Genomic DNA, 27,440 nt, shown 5'->3' on the forward strand with positions numbered 1-27,440 from the left:
TCATACAGTATGTAGCATTTCCAGATTGACTTTTTTTTTTCATTTAGTAATATGCATTGAAGGTTCCTCTGTGGTGTTTTTCAGGGCTTGATAGCTCATTTCTTTTTCATCACTGAATAATATTTAATTGCCTTGAGGTACTAGAGTGTTTTTATTCATTCACCTACTGAAGAACATCTTGGTTACGTCCAAGTTTTAGCCATTATGAATAAAGCTGCTATAAACATTCATATGCAGGTTTTTATGTGGACATAAGTTTTCAGCTCCTTAGGGTAAATGCCAAGGAGTATGAGTGCTAGATTCTATGGTAAGGGTATGTTTAGTTTTGTAAGAAACTGCCGAACTATCTTCCGTAGTGGCTGGACCATTTTGTGTTCTCACCAGCAGTGAATAACAGTTCCTCTTGTTCCACATCCTCTCTAGCGTTTGACATTGTCAGTATTTTGAATTTCGGCTGATCCGGTAGGTGCGTATGATACCTCGTTTTAATTTGATTTTCATTTGAGACGATCTATGTGGAACATCTATTCATTTGCTTATTTGCAATCCTGTTCATTATCTTTGGTGAGGTGTCTGTTAAGCTTTTTGGCCCATTTCTTAATCAAGTTGTTTATTATTATTGAGTTTTAAGATTTCTTTGAATATTTTGGATAATAGACTTTCATCACATGTGCCTTTTGAAAATACTTTCTCCATGTCTGTGGCTTGCCTTCTCATTCCCCTGACATTGTCTTTCTCTACTTAGCTTTCTGATACATGCAATACTTATAACAATTGTTTTGATGCCCTTGACTGACAATTCTAACATGTGTGTCCATTCTTGGTCAATTTTGATTGATAATTTTTTTTCCCTTATTTTGTGTTGTGTTTTTCTGCTACTTCATGTGCCTGGTAATTTTATATTGGATGACAGACTTTGCAAATATTACTTTTTAGTTGCTGGATACTTTTGGTATCCTCTAAATATTCTTGAGCTCTGTTCTGAGACACAGTTAAGTTACATGGAAACGTATAGTTCTTTAGGTAGGTCTTGCTTTTTAAAATTTGTTAAGTGGGAATGAAATAGCACTCAATTTCAGGCTAATTATTCCTCAGTACTGAAGCAAGACTTGTCCATGTCCTCCGCCTACTGACTCGTGAATGATAAGGTTTTCTTGTCTCTGCAGTAGACACAAGCACTATTTCTAGCCTTGGTGAGTGTTGGGCACTGTGACATCTAATTCTTTCAAGGGTGGCTTTTAACCTGGCTTTGGGTAGTTTCATCACATGGGTGCACTTATTACTCAGCTGATTGCTCAAGATGACCCTTTAGCAGATTGTTGCTTTCTTTCTGTTCAGTTGTCTTCTTTTTGATAGTATGTATGCCCCGTGACTTCTAGCTACATTGGCTTTTTCAGATTTTCAACTCTGTCTTTCCAACTCAGAGAGTCCAGTGGACTCCACCTGGGTTTTCCCTTTGCACAGTGGCCTGGAAACTCCCTCAGGGAAGTAAGCTGAAGTAATGGTAAGGCTCACCTTGTTAATTCTTTTCACCTCCTTGAAATCACTGTTCTTCTTTGACAGATCTTCAGTATATTGAGAAACAAAGTTTCATATATTTCGCTCACTTTTTAACTTTTCATGTGGGGGGAATCTCTAGTTCCCCGTTACTCCCTCTTGACTAGAATAGAAAGTCTGGAACTTTGAATTTAATTGATAAGCAAAACAAAATAAAACAGTATGAAAGCCAACACAGAACATGTCAAACAAGGTATAACCTCTGGAGGTATGTGAGCCATAGATTTTCAGTTGCAATCTATGAAATAAAGCATCCATTTAAAGAAATGCAGTAGTAGAAATATTCTAGTTTTATAATCCTGCAAAGGACCCCCTTTGACAAATCAGCTGAATAATGATAAGTACATGCATATGAGGAAACTTCCCAAGACCAGGGTAAGGTCCACCCAAAAGAACTAGATATGACAGTGCCCAGTATTCAGTCACATCAGGAATAGTGTTTGTTCCCACTGGACAGGCTAGAAAGATTCATGGTTCATGGGCTGAGTATACTGGAATGGATAGTGGAAGCGTGAGTTATCAGTATTGTAACTGGCAGTTTTTCATGTAATTTACTGTATACCTGTTTTCCTTTTGATAGGAGGCACCAACAATACATGTATTTTTAAAACAGCATCCTTTTCAAGGAAGAATAAATTCAAATTTAAATTTATTGCACCAGGTTGTACATATTATATATATATATATATATATATATATAGCATATTTTTCACATTTTTCACTTTACTGACAAAATATTTATGATCTTTAAGTGAAATCATGCTCACAAATATTTTCCATATTTTCCTTCTAGAATATCAAAAAATGAGTGCCTAAATTTTCAACAGTAATTAATTTTGTTGCCAGTTACCTGAACTCCAAGATTCCATTTTTATTATCGATGTTCTATATCACTGGTTCTAGAAATACTATTTTGAATCTACCTGTGCATGATTTCATTTGACCATGAAAATAGTGTGAAAGTTGCAACCTTATCTTCCTTTATAAGGAAGGAGGAAATGAGTTCATAGTGAATTTATGTGCAGATTTTGAAAAATGCGTACATGTCGCAGATGAACTCACCCAGGCCTCCCACTACCCTGACAGTTCTGCCCTGTGAACCGGAGTGTAAAAATGTGTCCTGACATTCTGAAAATAGGACGGCTTATTCATCGTATGGCTTTAGTTTGCATTTTGGGCAATTTGCTTCAATTCTGAGCTTTAGCTTTTCTAATATGGAGAAAATGGGATAATACGTACTTCCCAGGACTGATATATTTGTTGAGATAATGTATATAGAGCTTTTGTCACTTGTTAAGCATATTCAAAATGGCAGTTGTATTTTTACAATTAGTAGCATTAATAACATGATCATATCCTTTGTGCCGAGATTCAGGACTTAGAGCAGAAATGGCAGTAATACTTTCATACCGAAAAGGTTCCAACCTGGATAGTGAGGCCAAGAGGAGTCTGATGAACAAGGTACTGTAGGAAGGAAGTACTGCTGAAAGAAGCATTTAGAGAATTGAAACTGGGCGAAGTTTTGAGACATGGTTTTATCCAACTCCCTCATTTTACTGATGAGAAAATCAAAGCTTAGACAGGTTATAGTAGAGCCAAGACTACAAAGCAGCCCCCTATTGTGACGGCAAAAATAAGATGCAAGTAGAAATAAAGAGGTGTGTCTTTTCCCACATTCAGACTCTTCCTCTGGAAAAAGTGCACTTGACCTGAACCAGGCAGGCAGTCACAAAGCTGGTAAGACAAAAATGCAGATGAAGTAATTTTTCAATTTTTTTTTGTTTGAAAGCCTAATTGTTCCCCCACTAATGGCACTTCGATGCCCTCAAAAGATTAATGCTAAGTAATTTCAATTTTAATTTTACCCCTCTTGCCATGGGTTAAAAAAAGAAGTTTGAAATTTTAATCTTCAAAAGACTGTGGATGTGTGATTCTAGAATGCGGCACTCTGGACAGTGTTTACAGAGAACAGAGACATGACCAATTAAGCCCTTGCAGAAATGTGGGGTAGGAGGGGTTGTAAACATGTGTAATTTTTAAAATATCACATGAGAATTAATTACGCTAATCTATATGAAAGCACTTTGAAAATGATATGGTGTTAGGTAAATCTAACGTGCTCCTTATCTTTGCTCTTGGATCCTAGTAAGTTATGGATTCGATCATTTCATAATTAATTATGACCCAATTCATTTTCCTGTGCTACAATTAAAGAAATGGTTATGCTTAGCATAAACCATTCCCTCAGGAGGAAAAGGAGTCAGTCTCTCCCAGTGGGTTCTAGAGAGAAAATGGCAGTATAGTCTGCCAATTTGAATAAGACATTTTGTAGTTAGAAGACTTAAATTTTATATATGTGTTGATACTATGCTTTCTAGAGAACTCTACAGTTGATCCTTGGTGCCTCACTTTTGCTAACATAGGAAATAAAAACAAAATATGCTGATTTCCTCCTGGAGGGGCAGTAGGAGGTATGTATTGGCTATCTTTTTTTGATTGGTGTCAGTATTAACCATTGGAGTAAAGAGTTATTTTAATAACAGAGAGTCTAGTCAATACAATGCCTGTGGTAGGAGTGTGGACACGCCCTCATTTGTTCATGGTGGTGTTGAATAGGCACGGCAGTGGTGTTTAAACATTCTACTCGTGTATTGACTGAACAACCAGCTTCACTTGCTTTGTGGGGTATCAGTTAAATTCCACCCGCATTTGCTGAGTGTCCTTTGTATGCAAAGCACTGTACTGGGTCCATGGAAAGTACTGACTTGAGTAATTTCATGTTATACCCAAAAGCTGTCTGGCCTTCAAGTTTATAAACCTGAGTTCCAGAATTGTTCTGGATCCAGCATGCTTCTTGACCTCCAGGAAACCCCTCAACCTCTTTGAATCTCAGTTTCACAGTGGGCATTGTGCACAAAAAGTATTCCCCACCTTGACTCAATGAAGTTATTGTTAGGAGGTAGTGTACACGAAAGCTCTTTTAACACATGAGCACCCAAAATAATGCTGTTATTTACAGAGGTGTGATTGCCTGGGCCCTTTGAAGCATATGCCACCCATGTTGCATTCACAGCTACCCAGATGGGGTGGCATGCTGAGTGCCTCAGGCCCAAGGCTCTCCACTATGCCATGTGCTGCTCAGCCCAGGGCTGAGTATGAATTAAGCATAAACTAAGCTCCATAGGAGATAACATTTAAATGCTACAGTTAAATTAAAATGTCTTCAGAGCATGGCAGGTTAATATTTTAAAATGACAGCCTGAATGTAATCAAGGATTTGATTTATTGCCTGGATTGCTAGCGGAGGCCTTTCCTGGGCTACGTGGGAAGGGAGCATTTCCTTAGTCATCTGAGCTAGCTTACAATGATGCATCAGGATGTCATTTGTCAAGACGATAGTCCCATGATTGTCTAAAGCAAGAAGGAGTTTAGTCACACTTTACGGGCTTACAAATTTGTTTACTTATCATTGTCTACATTGTGAATATGCCTGGCAACAGGAGGATATAATAACCAATACTGCCTTTCACTTAGTAAACGAGGTTGAGCCATTACTCATCCATATACAGCAGAGCCAATAGACTAGCACCTACTTCATGAATAATTCATACCAGAACTTAAGGGTTAATAAGGAGAGGAAGGTGTATGGAAAGAGGTCTGGACAGAATTCAATGAAGTATGAACTTAGGGCCACCAAAAAGAATTGATTTATAGTCAACAAACCATAAAATTTTGGATCAGGACAGATCCTTGGAGATAGCGCTGTGATATTCTATAGGCTGAGATACAGAGGGCCATATACTATACTTAGTTTTAAACTGAGGATCAACTAGAATTCAAACAAAATCCCCCAAATCTTTAGGGAGCAGTTAAATTGCAAACAGCAAACTCTTGGGGCGATGGGGTCTATTCTGTAGAGATCCCTCTTGGTGGGAAGAAAGGGTCTGCATTTAAACCGATCCATAGAAAAGGAATTAGGAGGAAACAAATTGTATTACAGAAAGCCTTTGCAGGAATCCAGGAAAAACCAAACAGTAGAACTCCAAAAGGACAGAAAATATTATGCCCATTTATTTTCTCTATTTTTCTCTGATGTTTGTCCATCTCTACCTGTTTTCCTCCATCTCTGCCCCTCCATCATATTTTTTCTCCTCTCTCTCTCCGTCTCTCCCTCTCCCTGTCTGCCTCTCATCTGTCACTGTCCCTCCTTCTGTCCCTTCCCCTCCCTTCTTTCCTCCAGGCTCTGTACTCCAGTCTGATTCCTGATCTCTAATCAATAGCTTTTCATTAATTAGCTTCCATGTGGTTCGTAATAGCCTTAGCACTAAGGTCATGTGTTTCCTACCTCTAGTGCTCACAGTTTGCCTCCAGGAAGTTTCTTTGCATTTTTAAGCAATTAGCCCAATTCCTCTTTGTGAAACAAACCATACAAGTCGTGGGTGGTCTCCTGGTGACTAATTTGAGCCTATGGATTGAACCAATTCCCCCTGAGTAGAATATATATATAGAATGTAAGTAAAGGTACTTACAGTCATCTGGATTTATGTAGCATTTTCAAGACCCAAGCACTATAGCCAGCCAACCTCTATTTGGTTCATCCCCCCACCTCTTGGATGTGCCCCACATGTGGACCAACCATTTTGAAGGCAGAGAAAGGAGTCTCACATGCTAGTGCTATCCCTAGCCAAATTGGAAATGTGCAGATCTCTACTGACTTAGAACCCTACAATGTAAAGTCCAACTTCCTGGGCATTTTTTGTGTGTGTCAGTACCAGCTCCAGCCCTCTTTAGAAAAATAATTCTTTCAACAAATATTTACATGTGAGGCACTCTCCTAGTTGCTACAGACATTGAGGTAAATATGAACAATAGTTGCTTCCTCTTACAGAGTTCTCATTCTAATTGGCGGGGAGACTGTGCTGAGACTCATATCAGCTAGGAAAAGAGTCAATGCTAGGAAGTTAGGGGAGAATGGACAGTTCTGCTTGGTCCTGCCATCCTGGCTGAGCTTGACAATAGAACATTTATCTCTATGTAAAGGGTGTGTAAAACAAGATAATATTGGACAAAAGAAATTCTAGATAAGTAATCACCTTATTGAGATATAATGGCTAGGAAGAAAAATCTAAAACCCAAATCACTGCAAGTATCATCATAATTATAGTCACTGATATTTGTGTAACCATTTACTGTATCTTAACTGCTACCACATGTATTACACTTCTCAACTACCTTATGAAGCATTGTCATTACTGTTGTTGTTGTTGTTATTGTAATTTTATAAATAAGAAAACTAAGACTCAGGGAGGGAAACAGATTGTTGCTAAAGAATTCATCCAAACAAGGAAAGTAAAAGAACCAAGACTCTTATCCTCATCTTCTATTACCACAGTAAATGCCCTTTCCACACTATCTCATTCCCTTACTAGTGCCAATCATTCAAAACAACCACCCAAAGAAAGCCAGAGAAAACCCAGTACAAAAAACCCAACGTGAAAACAGATAAGTGAAGATATGGAAGATATTTTTTACAAAAGACTGAAAATGAACTTCTAGAAATGAAAAGTACATTGTATACAATGGAAAGTACACTGAATAGGAATGACAGCAGATTAAAGATTGCAGAAGAAAAGATTATTTATCTTAAAGACATAATAATAAAAAACGTGAGATGAAACATATAGAAAATTACAAAGAATAAGCAGAACAGTTGAGACTGGTTCAAGCAGCCAAAAATCATCTAATCGGAGTCCCCTAAAGGAGAAGAAAGGAAGATGGGTATAAAAAGTATCCGAGGAAATAATGGACTTTCTTTTCCCAAATTTGATCAAAATTATAAACCCAAAGGCTCAAGAAGCTCAATGAATCTCAAGCATAAGATACATGAAAAAAGTACACCAACACAACATAGTCAAATTGCTCCAAACCAGTGAAGAAAAGGAAATCATGAAAGCTTTCAGAGAAAAAAGACACACTGTACACAGAGAAAGAAAAATAAAGATGGCCTCAGAAATGGTGTAACCAGTAGTACAATGGAGCAACATCTTTTAATTATTGAAACAAAAACTGTCAAACTAGAGTTCTAAACACAGAGAAAACACTCTTCAAAAACAAAGGCAACGAAGTGGTTTAAAACATACAAAGTCAAAATAAAGGCTTTCCATACATATGAAAGCTAAAAGAATTCCTTTCCTTCTGACTGGCACTACAAAAAATATTAAGAGAAGTTTCTCAGGCAGAAGAAATGTGATGCCAGAGGAAAATATGGATCTATATAAAGGCATGAAAAAGAATGAACTCTGGAAATACTAACCTCACTGACATATATATTAGGCTCTTATATTTTATTTAGATTTATTTAAAAGATTGGTCAGTATTAAAACAAAAATAATAATTTATTCCTGAGTTGTTAATGCAATAATTAAAATATATGATAATGATTGCATAAAGGTCTAGGGGACAAAACTGAAAATATACCATTATAAGGTTCTTACACTGTATATTAAAGGGTATAAAACATTTGTAGATTGTGATAACTTAAATATGCATACTAAAGTAACAACTTCAATGACAAAACAAAAGAATTAATAGCTAATATGACAACAAAGTAGATAAAATTCAGTTATAAAAAATAATTGAAAAAAGCAGATAAAAGGGAAAATGGGATAAAAATGGGGAAAATTAAAAATAGCAAGATGCCTATGTTTTCCTCTAAGAGTTTTATAGTGTCTGGCCTTACATTTAGGTCTTTAATCCATTTTGAGTTGATTTTTGTGTATGGTGTTAAGGAGTGTTTCTAATTTCATTCTTTTGCATGTAGCTGTCCAGTTTTCCCAGCACTACTTATTGAAGAGGCTGTCTTTTCTCCATTGTATATTCTTGCCACCTTTATCAAAGATAAGGTGACCATATATGCAGGGGTTTATCTCTGGGCTTTCTATCCTGTTCCATTGTTCTATATTTCTGTTTCTGTGCCAGTACCATACTGTCTTGATTACTGTAGCTTTGTAGTATAGTCTGAAGTCAGGGAGCCTGATTCCTCCAGCTCCGTTGTTTGCTGTCAAGATTGCTTTGGCTATTTGGGGCCTTTTGTGTTTCCATACAAATTGTGAAATTTTTTGTTCTAGTTCTGTGAAAAATGCCAGTGGTAGTTTGATAGGGATTGCATTGAATCTGTAGATTGCTTTGGGTAGTATAGTCATTTTCACAATGTTGATTCTTCTAATCGAAGAACATGGTATATTTCTCCATCTGTTTGTATCATCTTTAATTTCTTTCATCAGTGTCTTATAGTTTTCTGCATACAGGTCTTTTGTCTCCTTATGTAGGTTTATTCCTAGGTATTTTATTCTTTTTGTTGCGATGGTAAATGGGAGTGTTTCCTTAATTCCACTTTCAGATATTTCATCATTAGTGTATAGGAATGCAAGAGATTTCTGTGCATTAATTTTGTCTCCTGATACTTTACCAAATTCATTGATTACCTCTAGTAGTTTTCTAGTAGCATCTTTAGGATTCTCTATGTATAGTATCATGTCATCTGCAAACAGTGACGGTTATACTTCTTCTTTTCTGATTTGGATTCCTTTTATTTCTTTTTCTTCTCTGATTGCTGTGGCTAAAACTTCCAAAACTATGTTGAATAATAGTGGTAAGAGTGGGCAACCTTGTCTTGTTATTGATCTTAGTGGAAATGGTTTCGGTTTTTCACCATTGAGAATGATGTTGGCTATGGATTTGTTATATATGGCCTTTATTATATTGAGGTAAGTTCCCTCTATGCCTACTTTCTGGAGGGTTTTTATCATAAATTGGTGTTGAATTTTGTTGAAAGCTTTTTCTGCATCTATTGAGATGATCATATGGTTTTTCTCCTTCAATTTGTTAATATGATGTATCACATTGATTAATTTGCATATATTGAAGAATCCCTGCATTCCTGGGATAAACCCCACTTGATCATGGTGTATGATCCTTTTAATGTGCTGTTGGATTTTTTTTTGCTAGTTTGCTAGTATTTTGTTGAGGATTTTTGCATCAGTGTTCATCAGTATTATTGGCCGGTCATTTTCGTTCTTTGTGACATCTTTGTCTGGTTTTGATATCAGGGTGATGGTGACCTTGTAGGAGTTTGGGAGTGTTCTTCCCTCTACTATATTTTGGAGGAGTTTGAGAAGGATAGGTGTTAGCTCTTCTCTAAATGTTTGATAGAATTCACCTGTGAAGCCATCTGGTCCTGGGCTTTTGTTTGTTGGAAGGTTTTTAATCACAGTTTCAATTTCAGTGCTTGTGATTGGTCTGTTCATATTTTCTATTTCTTCCTGGTTCAGTCTCGGCAGTTTGTGCATTTCTAAGAATCTGTCCATTTCTTCCAGGTTGTCCATTTTATTGGCATATAGTTGCTTGAGTAATCTCTCATGATCCTTTGTATTTCTGAAGTGTCAGTTGTTACTTCTTCTTCATTTCAATTCTATTACTTTGAGTCTTCTCCCTTTTTTTCTTGATGAGTCTGGCTAATGGTTTATCAAGTTTGTTTATAGTCTCAAAGAACCAGCTTTTAGTTTTGTTGATCTTTGCTATCGTTTCCTTCATTTCTTTTTCATTTATTTCTGATCAGATGTTTATGATTTTCTTCATTCTCCTAACTTTGGGGTTTTTTGTTGTTCTTTCTCTAATTGCTTTAGGTATAAGGTTAGGTTGTTTCTTTGAGATGTTTCTGGTTCCTTGAGGTAGGATTGTATTACTATAAACTTCCCTTTCAGAACTGCTTTTGCTGCATCCCATAGGTTTTGGGTCGTCGTGTTTTCATTGTCATTTGTTTGTAGGTGTTTTTTGATTTCCTCTTTGATTTCTTCAGTGATCTCTTGGTTATTTACTAGCGTATTGTTTAGCCTCCATGTGTTTGTATTTTTCACAGATTTTTTTCCTGTAATTGCTATCTAGTCTCATAGTGTTGTGATTGGAAAAGATACGTGATAGAATTTCACTTTTCTTAAATTTACCAGGACTTGATTTGTGACCCAAGATATGATCTATCCTGGAGAATGTTCCATGAGCACTTGAGAAGAAAGTATATCTGTTGTTTTTGGTTGGAATGCCCTATAAATATCAATTAAGTCCATCTTGTTTAATGCAACATTTAAAGCTTGTGTTTCCTTATTTATTTTCATTTTGGATGATCTGTCCATTGGTGAAAGTGGGGTGTTAAAATCCCCTACTAAGATTGTGTTACTGTCAATTTCCCCTTTTATGGCTGTTAGCATTTTCCTTTTGTATTGAGGTGCTCCTATGTTGGGTGCATAAATATTTACAATTGTTATAACTTCTTCTTGGATTGATCCCTTGATCATTACATAGGTCCTTCTTTGTCTCTTGTAATAGTCTTTATTTTAAAGTCTATTTTGTCTGATATGAGAATTGCTACCCCAGCTTTCTTTTGATTTCCATTTGCATGGAATATCTTTTTCCATCACCTAATTTTCAGTCTGTATGTGTCTCTAGGTCTGAAGTGGGTCTCTTGTAGACAACATATATATGGGTCTTGTTTTTGTTTCCATTCAGCTAGTCTGTGTTTTTGGGTTGGAGCATTTAATCCACTTACCGTTAAGGTAGTTATCAATATGTATGTTCCTATTACCATTTTCTTAATTATTTTGGGTTTGTTATTGTAAGTCTTTTCCTTCTCTTGTGTTTCCTGTCTAGAGAAGTTCCTTTAGCATTTGTTGTAGAGCTGGTTTGGTGGTGCTGCATTCTCTTAGCTTTTGCTTGTCTGTAAAGCTTTTGATTTCTCTGTCGAATCTGAATGAGATCCTTGCTGGGTAGAGTAATCTTGATTGTAGGTTTTTCCCTTTCATCACTTTAAATATGTCCTGCCACTCCCTTCTTGCTTGCAGAGTTTCTGCTGAAAGATCAGCTGTTAACCTTATGGGGATTCCCTTGTATGTTATTTGTTGTTTTTCCCTTGCTGCTTTTAATATTTGTTCTTTGTATTTAATTTTTGATAGTTTGATTAATATGTGTCTTGTCATGTTTCTCCTTGGATATGTCCTGTATGGGACTCTCTGCGCTTCCTGGACTTGATTGAGTATTTCCTTTCTCATATTAGGGAAGTTTTCAACTATAATCTCTTCAAATATTTTCTCAGTCTCTTTTTTTGTCTTCTTCTTCTGGAACCCCTATAATTCGAATGTTGATGTATTTAATGTTGTCCCAGAGGTCTCTGAGACTGTCCTCAGTTCTTTTCATTCTTTTTTCTTTATTCTGCTCTGTGGTAGTTATTTCCACTATTTTATCTTCCAGGTCACTTATCCGTTCTTCTGCCTCAGTTATTCTGCTATTGATTCCTCCTAGAGAATTTTTAATTTCATTTATTGTGTTGTTCATCATTGTTTTTTTGCTCTTTAGTTCTTTTAGGTCCTTGTTAAACATTTCTTGTATATTCTCCGTTCTATTTCCAAGATTTTGAGTCATCTTTACTATCATTACTCAGAATTCTTTTTCAGGTAGACTGCCTATTTCCTCTTCATTTGTTTGGTCTGGTGGGTTTTTACCTTTCTCCTTCATCTTCTGTGTATTTCTCTGTCTTCTCATTTTGCTTAACTTACTGTGTTTGTGGTCTCCTTTTTGCAAGCTGCAGGTTCGTAGTTCCTGTTGTTTTTCGTGTCTTCTCCCAGTGGGTAGGGTTGGTTCATTGGGTTGTGTAGGCCTCCTGGTGGAGGGGACTGGTGCCTGTGTTCTGGTGGATGAGTCTGGATCTTGTCTTTCTGGTGGGCAGGACCACATCTGGTGGTCTGTTTTGGGGTGTCTGTGAACTTATCATGATTTTCTGCTGCCTCTCTGCTAATAGGTGGGGTTGTGTTCCTGTCTTGCTAGTTCTTTGACATAGGGTGTCCAGCACTGTAGATTGCTGGTCGTTGAGTGGAGCTGGGTCTTAACGTTGAGATGGAGGTCTCTGGGAGAGCTTTCTCCATTTGATATTACGTGGTGCTGGGAGGTCTGTGGTGGACCAATGTCCTGAACTTGGCTCTCCCACATCAGGGTCTCAGGCCTGACACCTGGCTGGAGCACCAAGACCCTGTCAGCCACACGGCTCAGAAGAAAAGGGTGAGAAAGAAAGAAAGAGAGAGAGAGAGAGAGAGAGAGAGAGAGAGAGAAAGGAAGGAAGGAAGGAAGGAAGGAAAGAAATAAAGAAAAGAAAGAGAAAAATAAAGTTATTAAAATTTTAAAAATTATTGAAAATTAAAAAATTAAAAATTAATTAAAGAAAGAAAGAGAGCAACCAAACCAAAAAACAAATCCACCAATGATAACAAGAGCTAAAAACTATACTAAAAAAAAAAAAAAAAAGGACAGAAATAACCCTAGGACAAATGGCAAAAGCAAAGCTATACAGACATAATCACACAAAGAAGCATACACATACACACTCACAAAAAGAGAAAAAGGAAAAAAATCTATATATATATAAAAAAAGAAGAGTGCAACCAAATCAATAAAGAAATCTACCAGTGATAATAAGCTCTAAACACTAAACTAAGATAAACATAAAACCAGAAACAAATTAGATGCAGAAAGCGAACTCCAAGTCTACAGTTGCTCCCAAAGTCCACCGCCTCTATTTTGGGATGTTTCATTGTCTATTCAGGTATTCCACAGATGCAGGGTACATCAAGTTGATTGTGGAGATTTAGTCTGCTGCTCCTGAGGCTGCATGGAGAAATTTCCCTTTCTCTTCTTCGTTCGCCCAGCTCCTGGGGTTCAGCTTTGTATTTGGCCCTGCCTCTGTGTGTAGGTCGCCTGAGGGCGTCTGTTCCCCGCCCAGACAGGACAGGGTAAAGTAGCAACTGATTCGGGGTCTCTGGCTCACTCAGGCTGTGGGGAGGGAGGAGTACAGAATGCAGGGCGAGCCTGCGGCAGCAGAGGCCGGCATGACGTTGCAATGGTCAAGCATTTACTTTTTTACTAGCATCACCAGTATATGTTTTCCTGCCTGATGAAACCTTACCAATGCCTTTAGTCTTCATGATATGTTACTTTTGATGATGCTTTTGATTAGAGTTGGAATTGAAGGGACAATAAAGGGGACACAATGCATTTTGACTTAAAGCACTGAAATAAGCAGTAGAATAACTTCTTGAGCTTTTACTAAGACTAGATTTTTGTCATCCTTTTTCGATCTGTCCTCACAGAACTATGGATAAAATTATGAAAGCACTGGATGGAAAACTATCACTAATTCTGAGGGGACATTTAACATGTGTTTTTATCTGAAGATGATATCTAAGACCTTTTCTGACATCATAGGTATATTACTTTATGAAACTTTACCATTGCCAAATAATTAAGTTCATGTATTGGGAAAATTCCTTCAAAGAAGGAGACACTGTTTTTTCAACACTGATAATATAAGGGCTGTATTTAACATGATTTAAAGCATGCTTAATTAAATGTTTGATTTTAAGCTATTGTTTATACCTTGCTTTGTTCCTACAAGTAATTGAAATGACTAGTCTAAGTTTATTTTTCAGTTGTATATTTAGTCACAAAGGTTGAAATGAAACTAAGTGATTAGAACCCAGACTATTTCGTAATACAGGAGTAAAGTTGTGGAGAAATGGTAAATTTCTGGGGAATGGTAGGGAAAGTTAAGTCACTGATACTTTTATGCACTGCCTTTCCAGGAGATTTCAGAGGCTGTGCACTACTCTAGAATGAGGCATGCTTTAGTACAGGTAATAGCCAGTGGGCAAGCAGAAAGAGTCAGTCTCCCTAGAAGATTTTACATTTATGGAAAGAGGATCAGTGCAACTCAAGAGTAGCTCTTCTGTGAATGCTATCTATACACCTGGCTAGCTTTCCTTACCATCTATGGCCGTCTGTCCTTGACCTTAGACCTCTGACAGTCTTGCCTGGCTTCTAGTGTGCCCTTTTTAAAATGCTGGCACCCTACATCTTTTCTCCTATTATGTAAAATCTTATCCTCTTTATTTATCTACTGTCCCTGATGAATATGGATCTTATCTTTCTAGAACCTCAAGAAATTCTTTAATAGTCAGAAGTTTTGACTGCTGCCTACTTTAAGGTCAGGATAATATTCTCACCTGGGCTTAAGATCTTGAGATTTCCTTGAATAGACAAAATTAATCCATTGTCTGGTGGGGGAGGGATGAGGAAGTCCCCTGAGGAGTGGCTGAGTTTCTTGAAAAATGTTTCACAATAGTATTTAAGTGGTCCCCCCTAGGATCAGTACCATTCTCAAATACATCCAATTTAGGAAATCTTGACTCTCTTTGTTATTTGGTACTTTTCTTTATTTTCCCTGTCACACCACCACCACTAATTTCTTCAGTATCTTGACTAATGATCAGACTAGGTATTGTGAACGCACTACTTTTTTAATTTCATAAAATTTCTTGTACTTGCCAAATACAAAGTGGACGTTCAACTAGGACACAAACAAGATTTTGTTATATGGAACTAGTTATTACTAGGCTAAGCCATATGAAATTGCTGATGGTCAACTCTTTTGACCTACAAAAATGGCAATTTCATATGGTTTAACCTAAAGTAATATCTTCTGTTGAAATGAATTCTATCTGAATAATCAGTCATACCTTTATATCATCTGGAGGATAGTGTTTTTTGTACCTTTTTAACTTAAGCTATGTTTATAGTTGATCAAGTTGTGTTCTTTTGGAAGTTTGAAAACATTCAAATAGATGTATTTTTCATCTAAATTTTTGGCTAAATGTTCATAATTATGTAGATCGAACTCTAATTTTCAAGACACTTGAGTTTACATTTTAATGATGAAGGGTAGCTACTGTTGATGAGCACCATTGCCAAAATAACACAGGTGCTGTCAAGTGGTTTTTTGTGTGTTTGTGTGGCAACTCGGTTTTTTTTTTCTTTTTGAATTCTATCTCTTTGTATTTTCCATAACATCTAGCAAAAGAGTCCAGAGAGGTCTGGAGTATACTCAACATTACTATTTATGAATTCTTAGGCATAACTGCTCCATTCCTGATAATTGGTTGAGCTTATATTTAAGTGGAAAAGTTAATTGGATGGTAGGATTTCCTAATGTTCCTTCTCTTTTTTAGCAATTCCTTGGTGATTAGTGCAGAAGTTTTCCACTAGCCTGTGCACTGTTGCTGTGTTGCTGATGTTTGGAATGAGAGGGGTGTTAGTTAATAGTATTTACCTTTATCATCGCTGCTTCTGATTCAAGTGTGGTGTTCAGATAAGGTCTGGTCAGGCAACTGATGTAACTGCAGCTTGCCGCTGACACTCCCATCATTGCTTCAGAGTTTCTCAGGAGAATAGCAGCTGTTCTTTTCTAGCAAAGAGTGAAGGGGAACCTCTCAGAGAAAGGCAACTTAAGTGCCTATAAAAAAGCATGCTGACTGATTCTGTTCTCTTGCCAGGTACAGATTCTGGCTATTTATTTTAACCCTTTTTCTCTGGCAAGAAATAATCATAAGCTCTTTAGAGGTCACTTTGATATATGGTGGGGGAGGGCACTTTTCATTCATTTTTTTTTTTTTTCTCCTTTTCACTTGGACTGGTGTGGGAAAGAGGAAAATTTTGCACAAATGTTGTACATACATATTTCAATTTTTTTTCATATTTAATTTAATGTATAACAGATGGACTCCCTAAAAGTCAATATAATAGGAGAAGGCATATTTCAGCTTTCTGATTAGCAAAGATTGAAAAGTAATTAGTACTCAGTACTAATGAAAATATAGAGAAACAGGTGTAGTGTAAGCACATATATGCTTTCTGCAAGATATTTTAGTAATTGTGTGTGTGTGTGTGTATCTATCTGTATACAGATGTGTATGTAACTGACATGACTTCCAACCTAAAAAATCCACTTTTAATAATTTGTCAGACTAGAATATTTTTATAAGTTCATAAAGATATACATACAAAGCATTCTGTATGGCAGTACAGTAAGATATTGGAAACCACCTAAATACCCATCTACTATCTATAGGGGATGAATTCAATTAGGAAACACCCATATAATGGAATATATCATATAATCATTAGAAAGAATGATGTATATGTGTATATGTCAGGATGGACATGATATATTAAATTTAAAAAGTGAAGATGCTAAATGGTATGTAGAGTATAATCCTGCATTTATAAAAAATTCAATTAAAATTAAACACAATTATATAGATCAAGTATCAAACCTTTTAAAGGTAAAAACTAACACTAAGCAATATCTTTCCATTAAAATATTGACAATAACATTCATTGAGTCAAGTAAGGTACTGAATACAAATATGTGATAATATGAATTGTGCTTATTGCAGTGGAAATTGGAAGAGAGATGCTCCATCTTTCTGAAAAACAGTATTTTTAAAAAGTTTTAAAGCATCCATATGCTTATACAGAGTGACTATATAACATTAATGATAATAAAATGGTTCATATTTATAAAGTACTATTATTTTTTCAAAGCATTTTTATACTCATAATTTTCTTTCCAAATCACTTTGTGTTACCTAGTGCAAAAATGTTTATTATTCTCTTTTTATCAGTTTCCTTTCCTGAAATAAGGAAGTTAAATGATACACTCTAGAAAAATGCTTTCAGCATTAAAGGGTTTTATCTATGAAGATGCAAATGTTAAGACCTCTTAGGGAAAGGCACGGCAATGCTAAAAGGAGTAAGAGAGAGAAACAAACACTTCAAACCAAGTGTATAGTATTACGTGTTTCTTTATGGCATTTTCTACATGAGTTTAGCATATGTGCTGGTCATTTACCTGTTTGCTATACCATTTATTCCCTGAAATGTCTTTGGTGTGTTCTTGATCTCAGGGAACTGAACTCTAAAGGCTACCTTTCCTAGACTTCCCTGCCCACTAGGTTTGGCCATGAGGAAGCACTGCAATAAGATCAAAGGTGGGAGGATAGGAGAAGCCAGAGTATTTTTTTTTCCTTCTCTCTCTGACTTGGACAGCATCACCAGTGATGTGTGGGTTTCCTTCATGATTCAAGCTTCTGTTGGATGGGACCTTCCTCTGTGGTCCCAGTTCCTATCTGTCTTTTCCCATTTTGTGAACCTTTGTACACTATTGGTGGGCATGCAAAATGGTACATCTGCTATGGGAACCAGTATGGAGTTTACTCAAACATTTGAAAATAGAACTACCATTGATCCAGCAATCTCAGTTCTGGGTATATATTCCAAAGAATTGAGATCAGAATCTCAAAGAGATATTAGCACTTCCAAGCCCAGCATTATTCACAACAACCAAGATGTGGAAACAACCTAAATGTCCAGTGACAGGTGAATGAATAAAGAAAATGTGTTATATACATGCAATGGGATATTATTCATCCTTACAAAAGAAGGAAATTCTGCAATATGTGACAGTAGGGATGAACCTTGAGGATGTTATGCTAAGCCAGTTACAGAAAGACAAATACTGCATTATTCCACTTATATGAGGTATCTAAAATCATCATATTCACAGAATTAAAGACTAGAATGGTGGTTTCTGTGGGCTGGAGAGAGGGAGAAATGGGAAGTTACTAATCAATAGGCACAGAGTTTTTTTTTTTTTTTAACATCTTTATTGGAGTATACTTGCTTTACATTGTTGTGTCAGTTGCTGCTGCATAACATAGTGAATCAGCTATATGTATATATATATATCCCTATATCCCCTCCCTCTTGTGTCTCCCTCCCACCCTCCCTATCCCACCCCTCTAGGTGGTCACAGAACACTGAGCTGATCTCCCTGTGCTATGCGGCAGCTTCCCTCTAGCTATCTATTTGACATTTGGTAGTGTATATATGTCAATGCCACTTTCTCACTTCGTCTCAGCTTACCCTTCCCCCTCCCCCTGTCCTCAAGTCCATTCTCTATGTCTATGTCTTTGTCTTTATTCCTATCCTGCCCCTAGGTTCTTCAGAACCATTTATTTCTTTTTTAGATTCCATATATATGTGTTAGCATACGGTATTTAATTTTCTCTTTATGACTTACTTCATTCTGTACAACAGACCCTAGGTCCATCCACCTCACTACAAATAACTCAATTTCGTTCCTTTTTATGACTGAGTTATATTCCATTGTATACATGTGCCACATCTTCTTTATCCATTCATCTGTTGATGGACACGTAGGTTGCTTCCATGTCCTGGCTATTGTAAATAGTAGGCACGGAGTCTTAATTAAGCAAGAGAAGTTCTGGGATCTGCTATAAACCATGTACCTGTATCCAACAATACTGTACTGTACACTTAAAAGTTTGTTATGGGGAAAAATAATACAAATCTACAGTAACAGAAACAGTGTGGTACTATAATAAAGACAGACATATATAGATCAATGGAACAGAATAGAGACCCCTGAAATAAATCTTCACCTAAAACAGTGTTTTTAATAGTTGAATAAAATTTTATTATATCAATATATGTCAATTATTTAATTTTCAGTGTTCTGATAATTAGGCTACTTAAAAATGTCCCTGTTTTATATATTTGCAGTAACTTGTCCATTGCTGTTAAAGGCAAAATATATTTATATGTTTGAATGATGTACTTAGCTGCATTAGTTAGCTAGATCTAATTAAAGCCTGCTAAGTGCCCAGCATAGTTCTGTGTTTTTTTATATATTTAATCACGTTTAGAAGATCATTATCGATGTTCTAGTTTTATAGATTGGGCATGGAGGCTCAGTGCAATTGCATAACTTGCCCAAAGTCATATTGCTAGTAAGTGGCTCAAATTTGAATTTGAATCAGGCAGATCTTTTTCCAAGTTTGTTCTGTTACTCCATCATGCCTAGTACACATTGGCCTTGAAAGTAAAATGAAAAAGGCACAACTTATTCTATGAATCATAGACCTTGGAATATTAGAGCTAGAATAGGACAACCACAGACCAATGGCAACATACACTGTCCTTGGCTTCTTACAGTTACATTATCTTTTGCTGTGCAGCTTCTTTATCTATGGACAAGTTAGTTTAAGAAAAAAATGCATGTCACCACTTAAAGAAAAATCACATTTGGAAAGATAATGCCTTTAATCACATGTCTAATGAATGTCAAACATATATCCAAAGTGGATCTTATTTCCAACTTAATGCAAAAGGTTAGATTTCAGCTGCATAATTAACCACTAATTGGAATATGCACATTTGTAATAGTTAATGAGCAACAATAAAGAAGAGTATGATTACTGTGACCTATGATATTTCTCTTATGTTTTTGGTGAACAGTTTTTTCCTATCTATTTGCTGTAGGTACTAGGGTTTGGAAAAATTTTTCTTAGGGAATTTCGCACAGAGGTGATATTTTATCTGGGTCTTGAAAGACAGGTAAGTGTTCATTAGGTAGAGGAGTAGGGAAAAGACATCCTTGCTCTAAGAAACACAATGAACAAAGGGTCTGAGTTGGGAAAAACGTGTGGTGAACCAAGGAGGTGGTGAGTAGAAACCATCCCTATTGCGTACACACACACACACACACACACTCGCATGCATATACATTTCTCCTATTTTTTGAAAGAGTAATTTGATTCTCCTGTTTTCTACGTGTTGTTTCTTTTTAAATTATATTTGGCGTATAACACTGTGTAAATTTAAGAAACAATATGTTGATTTGTTACATTTGTATATTATAATATGATTGCCATTGTAGCATTAACTAGTTCCTTTATCACATCACATGATTACCATTACCTTTTTTGTCATGGGAATAATTAAGATCTAGTCTCTTAGCAAGTTTGGTGATTAATATAATATTGTTGTCTATATTCACTATATTGTGCATTAGATCTCTAGGACTTATTTATCGACTATTTTGTACTCCTAAACAACATCTCTCCTATTTCCCCACCTTCCAGCCCCTGGTAACCATTATTTTGCTCTCTGTTTTTATTAGTTCAGTTTTTTAGATTCCACCTAAAAGTGATATAATATAGATCTTCCTGTTTTCTGATCTCTCTCCCTAAGTGTTCTCTCTTTGCACAGCAAAATGGACAAAGTATTTTTCTAAACAAGCAAGTTTCTTACCTTTATTATTTTAACATGATTAAATTTTGTAATGTTTAATATTGAATAATTATCAAAACAGCTATTAAAATAAATTTATCTGCAACATTAGTACCTGGGAAGGAAACATTAGATATAAAAATAGAATACAGGACTTTGAGGTATTGATGGTCTAACTGTGGGGCTAGAAGGTGGGGCAGGAAAATTGGTATATCTTATAAGATCATACTTTGTTCTTTGGTTCTCTGACCTATTACAGTACTAGGACTTCATTCAACCAATCCTTAAATGTCAGCATATGAATTCCTCTTCAGCTCCTTTTCTTTTACAAAAGTACCTCTAATAATATAATTTATTTCTTATTCTCATTCTTTTGTCTTCCATGCCATTGATTAATAGAATGGATCTACAACGTCTGATTACTACATAGAATAACCTCAGAAAATCTTAAACAAAAGTAAAATATTGAGGACCAGTGGGTTTTTTTCCATCCTAATTCCCATAATTAAATTGTCCTTGATAAATGCAGTGGGAAAAGTCGCTGTGCACTGGCACTGGGTTTTGAACTTAGAGTTTGTCTCTCTGCTATAATGCAATTAAAAGATAATAGGGTTAGGGCTCTTGATTCAATAACAAGACACCTACACTGTGATGGAAGTGGGTTACATAATTCGTAATAAATCACTGAGAGGAAATGTGCACATCAAGTGTCTCACATATTTCCATTTGGTGGGTCAGAGTTTAAGGAATTAAGCTGTAACTAGAGAATTCAATCACTGTTTGAAAGGCTGCTGCTGCTTTGCCTAAGGATGGCTCTTGCAGGTTTCTGGCTGATGATTTTCTCAATCAATGCCCTGCCTTCCAGCTTGAGTTGAAATGAGATTATTTACAATTACTAGATATTTTAAAATACAATTTTGTTGATTGTAATAGGAAAATATAAAGAATAAAATAAAAATTTTCACTAATTTTACCACCTATATTTTGACATATAACCTTACAGCTTATTTCAATGCATATATATATATACATACACATATATGGGTATATATGTATATAAAAACACACATATATATTTACTATCTCTCTTATTAATGTGTCTATTAACAAAATCTGGTATAATAGCATTATTATAGAAATTTCATTTGCTGTACTTAAAATATATAGCTAGAATTTTATAAACTCTTAAAGAACATGATTTTTAATGGCAACATCATTTACTATTGGCTTTTTTTCTGATATAGTTGCTGTGTGAGATGTATTTTAGTTGCTTCATTAGAACTAGCTTGACTATAGGTACAGTTCTCATTTTTGAATGGTCATTTGCTCATACACTACTTTTGTAATGACTTCCCATCAGAGGATGACTGCTTGAGCAACAGCTCGTTGTTCCATTGAAATCAGGCTTTATTGGCTTTATGAAATTCATGGGCATTTCTCTAGGTAAAGCAGTCCTTCTCAGAATAGGTTAAACTCTGATAAATTGGGTAAGGAGTGGGTTTGGGGTTTGTTTTTATTTGTCTTTTTTATTTGCTTTTTGTCTTTGTTTTTTGTTTTGCCTTAATTATAGGAGATATGTATTTGGGCCATATCCAGGAAACTCTAAATCTAAAAATGTTTGCAGTGAGACCATTTGCAAATTTGGAATAAATAATTATAAGGAAATTAGTCTTTTGGATGGCTGCCAAAAGAAAATTGGTCAAGTAGTGATTGGCTGTACAGAGATAGGGTAACTGTGAATTGAAAACAAAAATAAAGAAAAAACAGAACACAAACACACACAATAATTCTGAGTCCAGAAGGGGGAAATGCTTTGCTTTAATTTAGGAAAGAATAAAATAACTTATTCCCATGGAAACCAAACCATTCCTCTCTTTAACAATGAAAAAACACAAAATTAGACACATGAAATACTCTTTAAGATGCAGATTGTTTTTAGTTAAAAAAAAAAAAAAAACAACTACAAAGCAAATGGCTTTAACAATACTTATTTTATTTACCAAGAGTTCATGCAGTAAAATATCTTATGCTCTTCTTATAGAAAGGCCAAATCACAAGCTGGTGAACTAAACCAGGAGTCTTTGTTAGCTAATTAATCAGGTGAGGAATGATCTAGTGGAGTAAGATTTAATGGGAGTATGCTTTTTCTCTCTATTTTATGTGATAGACTTTTCCCTTGTGTGTAAAAATATTTCTTTCTGTCAAATTTTCCTACATAAGCCTCCAGTTTCCCATCTAAACTGCAAACCTTTATATTTTCATAAAAGTCAAGGTTTGTGAAACACGTGTTAAATAGTTAAGGAATGAAACAGCAAGTACAAAAATAGTAAGAGTTAATAAATTAAACATTTTAAATCATTTAATATATAATCAAACAAAATGAACTTGGTAGATTTTTAATTACTTTCCCACTGATTCAATTAGAATTTTATTCAGCTTCACATTAAGCCATGATTGTGGCTTAGTCAAAAAGAGATTTATTTTTTTCATTCAACAAGAATTCCAGGTATAGGCATTTGAGGGCTAGTTTGGTAACTCAATTATTCCATTGAAGAAAAAAGCTAAATCTATCTTCCTGTTTTATCATCTTTAGTGAAGGATGTTCTACATGCATGTTCCAGAGTAATAAAAGAAGAGAACAGAATAGACAGGGCCAGAAGATTTTTGCTTGTATCTCATTGGCAGAATTATGTCAAGTGGTCATCTCTATTTGCAAGGGAGACTGGGATATTTCACAAAAGCAGGAAAGGGAAGGAGGGCTTAAAAGGTTGTTGAGTGAATGAACTTACTGTATCTGTCACCTTCCACGTCTCTGAGCATTCTATATTTATACACAATATTTATATCTTTCTCTGTACTTTAAATAAAATGAATTCATCCTCTGTCTTCCAAGGCAGGTAATCCCCAAATTATATCCAGTTACTGTATTTAGCTTGAAGTCTAGGATCTTTGGGTAATCTCTCCATCAGCTCCAGGTTTGGTTCTTTGTGATCCTTAGGTCTATAAATTAAAGACAAGTCATCTTCTTCTAACATTCCCAATGTATTACTGTGGAGAGAGAAGAAAATAGGATAATAGCAATTTAAAAAGTCTTATTCAGTAAGAGGGAACGTAGAAAATATATGACTGTCGGTGAAACATAGCAAATATAGAGTCCTGCTGGGTGGGTTACTCAGGACTTCCTGATGCTAGCAGCAGAAGTAGTTACTTGGCTAGCCAATCTGGAGGCCCTGGTACTTCTTTCTTGGTGAATTTCTTTTATCTTTTTTCTCCAAGTCCTTGGTTCTACATCTGGGGAGACCTTCCTTGACCAATGTGCCAATGCCTACTAAAATGAAAGTAAAAGAACGAGGGCTCCAAAAAGAATTAAAAGGCATTGCATATCTATAAAACCATAAATTGGGACCATCCCAGGAAATCCAGGTAAATGGTCTTCCTAGCTGGGAAGAGATTCAACCTGGAGTCAATTTCCTTTCGCTGTGAGTTCAAGGACCCAGAAATTACTTTAAATACAGCTGTAGCGAGCCTGAGGCACATTTGGAAATACCATGCTCTGGAAATTTTACCAGGCTTCCAGCAGGTGAGTTTCAAGACCATTTTATGAGTAGCCACATCAGCCTGGAAAATGTAACTTGTTGCTACTGACTCCTTTGTTCTGACCAATTCCTCACTCTTAACCTAATGGCTGCTGCCTCAGCCCCTGCAAAACTGCGTGCCAGGGTGCAACACCATTAATCTGATCTTTGCCACTAAGTTCCCCTTCATTGTCACTTAGAGACTTCCTAAAGGAAAGTGTTTGAAACACCCTGGGGCAACAGTTTTGTACGTTTTTGAAGTTGCACTCAGAAACCTCTGCTTGTATACATACATTTTGTATACAGAAGCAGCTGGCTGTTCTCAACCCTCCAAGGTTCCAAATTATGATATTCTCAGTCAATTTATATTGCAGGACACAAGCACAGTGAGCCTCTGCTTGTAGGTAAAGGTAGCTGTGCTCCCTTGCATCTCTGCTTAGAGACTGTCTAGCTAGTTTGAGTGCATCTCTACCACAGTACACTTTTGAAAGCGGCAAGATTTAATACGTACATGCCAATATTCTGAATTTTATTCCTACCATTCACACTAATAAAAAAGCTTCAGTTGGCATGTGGTCACAGTTCCAAAGCATAGCAAGCAACAGTTTGACTAGCTCTTTCGCTACTGCATTTCAAAATGCATTAGCTTTCGAGCCTGAGGTAATTAAATCTTCACTGTTTGCCCTCATCATCTCCTCCACAGAGTCAATTCCACATTTTAAGTCCTATTATTGCAGCTCCCTTCATTCTTTAAAAATTATTACATTGATCAGTATTCTTAGTTGCAAACAACGGAGTCTACTCTAGTTAGCTTACACAGAAAAAAATTTTATTTCATAGACTCTTAGGACACTCAGGAATTTTTGGAGAGGTCCAAATGCTCACCTCTAAATCTACTGTGCAGAAACAATGTCCAATTATATCATGGGGTTTCTTTGGAGAAAACACCATTGCCACCATTGATCAATACTTTGTCCCGGGCTTCCCTGGTGGCGCAGTGGTTGAGAATCTGCCTGCCAGTGCAGGGGACACGGGTTCGAGCCCTGGTCTGGGAAGATCCCACATGCCGCGGAGCAACTAGGCCCGTGAGCCACAACTACTGAGCCTGCGCGTCTGGAGCCTGTGTTCCGCAACAAGAGAGGCCGCGATAGTGACAGGCCCGCGCACCACGATGAAGAGTGGCCCCGGCTCGCTGCATCTAGAGAAAGCCCTCGCACAGAAACGAAGACCCAACACAGCCAAAAATAAATAAATTTATTAAAAAAAAAAAAAAATTCTTTGTCCCTCAGGACTGAATACTGGAGACTCTACAATAAAGTACAAAAGACCACCACCATTGTTGCCGAAAGAGCAAAACCCCACGATACAGTCACTGGCTCGCTTTGCTCAATTTGAGTTCAGATCTTGCTTGAACGCAGGTCAAATATCTGGACCGTAACTACAAAGGAATCTAAGAATGTATTTGATCTAGCTTGTCTTGAGAAGACGAGGAACATAAGGAGAAATGTAGCCAAAATGGAAGGAGAGTGTTTAGAGATGCTGGGCATCCATATGTGATGATTTGATTTAACAATATCTTACATGCTTACTGGGATTTTTAGCTGATCAGTCGGACTCTGTCATGTCCACTTCCTCAACACCCATTGCAATTAAGTTATCTTTATGGTACAGAATTTTCTGAGCATGGACATGTTGTCATAGATAGCTATTGCAAATAGGAAATATACCTTAGAGAAAATATCCCAAAGATTTCTGATCCATATTTGATTATGTCCAGTTCAGTTAAAGGAAATAGAATGGAATGGGGTAGGATTTTCCCTTATTAACATTAGTTAACTATCACAACTTTTTTTCAATATCCCTGATACCTGCAACATCCCATGGGTGGAATAGTCTGTGGGAAATCTTATTTACTATGTGATATACTATGCCTTTCTGGCTTAGATAGATTTAAAACAAGTTGCTAACATCAGATGCCATTTAGAGAAGTTATCAATGGTTGTTAACTTATCCACATCTATTTTCAGTGAGTGCCATAACTCCACAGATCGAATCAAAGTCAGAGTGTGGGATGAAGATGATGACATTAAGTCCAGAGTGAAGCAACATTTCAAAAAGGAGTCAGATGATTTTCTGGGACAAACAATTGTAGAAGTGAGGACCCTGAGTGGAGAAATGGATGTCTGGTACAATTTAGGTGACTGTCTTTATATCTACTTGAAAAATGTTAAATAAAATTCCAGAATATCTGTGGAAGGTATTATATTCCCATATAGGTAAAAATAACCAGTGCTTTTCTCGAACATTCTCATGGATTTCAGGCAGTTTAGTTTCATTCGAAATTAAGGTGATAATTATTCAAACTCTGTATTATTGAAAGATATTGGTAAATTTGAGATGAAAAGAGAAAAGTCTTTCTAGGAATCAACTGGGTGTCTTTTAGGAGAAAAATATCCCATTCTGAATTTTTAATTCATAAAGTATAGCTTCAAAAAACTTTGCCAAATGTATAGAAAATAAATAACTTATGACTTAGTAATGTCTGACTTATTTCCTTTTAGTCCCTTAATGAATTTTGGCAATAAAGGAAAAGTGTATTTTGGATATTTTTCAAAGATGATATAAAAGTAGGCTTTAGCAGGCAAAGCCAGATACACATGTGAACTTCTGCTTATTCTGATGATGAAGATATTGAGAGTATGTTTAATTGGCATGATTTTAAAATGGAATTTTATTATGGAACCAAGAATTGAATAAAGATAAGTTTTCATTTGACTTTTACTACAATTGAATAATAAGCTAGAATCTTCAGTGCTGACTTAATAATAGTAAGAATATATGGATCACCTCATTTTCTGTAAAGTACATGATCCAAACTGGCTTTATCATATCATCTGAAATGTTTTAATTAAATTTTTAAGGTCTGGTTGTGAATCTAAGAAAGGTTTACATACTCCCAAGATTACGAAGTGTTTCCATTTAGGATACCAACTTATCTTAGCAAATTAAAGAGTGCTTTTGACTTTTTAAAAACCTACGTACTTCAAGTAATGTAATATTTGGCAAAGTAAAGGGGTAAGGCCACAAAATTAACGAACATCTGAATTATATAATAATTTAAAGAAGGAGAGATATATAACTTATCTGAACACAGATGATTCAAGCTAGACTAAAAACTCGTTATCAAAAAATATTTTATTTTGAGGAAATCTTTAAAGAAAATTGGTGCTTCTCCATTATTGGCATAGAGTTTTTGCTTCACTTATAATGATAATCCTCCTG

The 27,440-nt window shown here is 36.0% G+C and overlaps 1 protein-coding gene across 1 annotated transcript in view; it reads left to right on the forward strand.

Annotated features, from left to right (window-relative positions):
* Positions 1-27,440, forward strand: part of UNC13C (unc-13 homolog C) — a 774,694-nt gene that overhangs the window by 408,509 nt on the left and 338,745 nt on the right. Inside the window, exon 12 of the mRNA XM_082444694.1 lies at positions 26,186-26,355. Coding sequence (XP_082300820.1) covers positions 26,186-26,355 — 170 coding nt within the window. The remainder of the gene's footprint in view (positions 1-26,185; positions 26,356-27,440) is intronic.

This window comes from Balaenoptera physalus, assembly GCF_965194825.1.
Source record: "Balaenoptera physalus genome assembly, chromosome: 2".
NCBI lineage: Eukaryota > Metazoa > Chordata > Mammalia > Artiodactyla > Balaenopteridae > Balaenoptera > Balaenoptera physalus.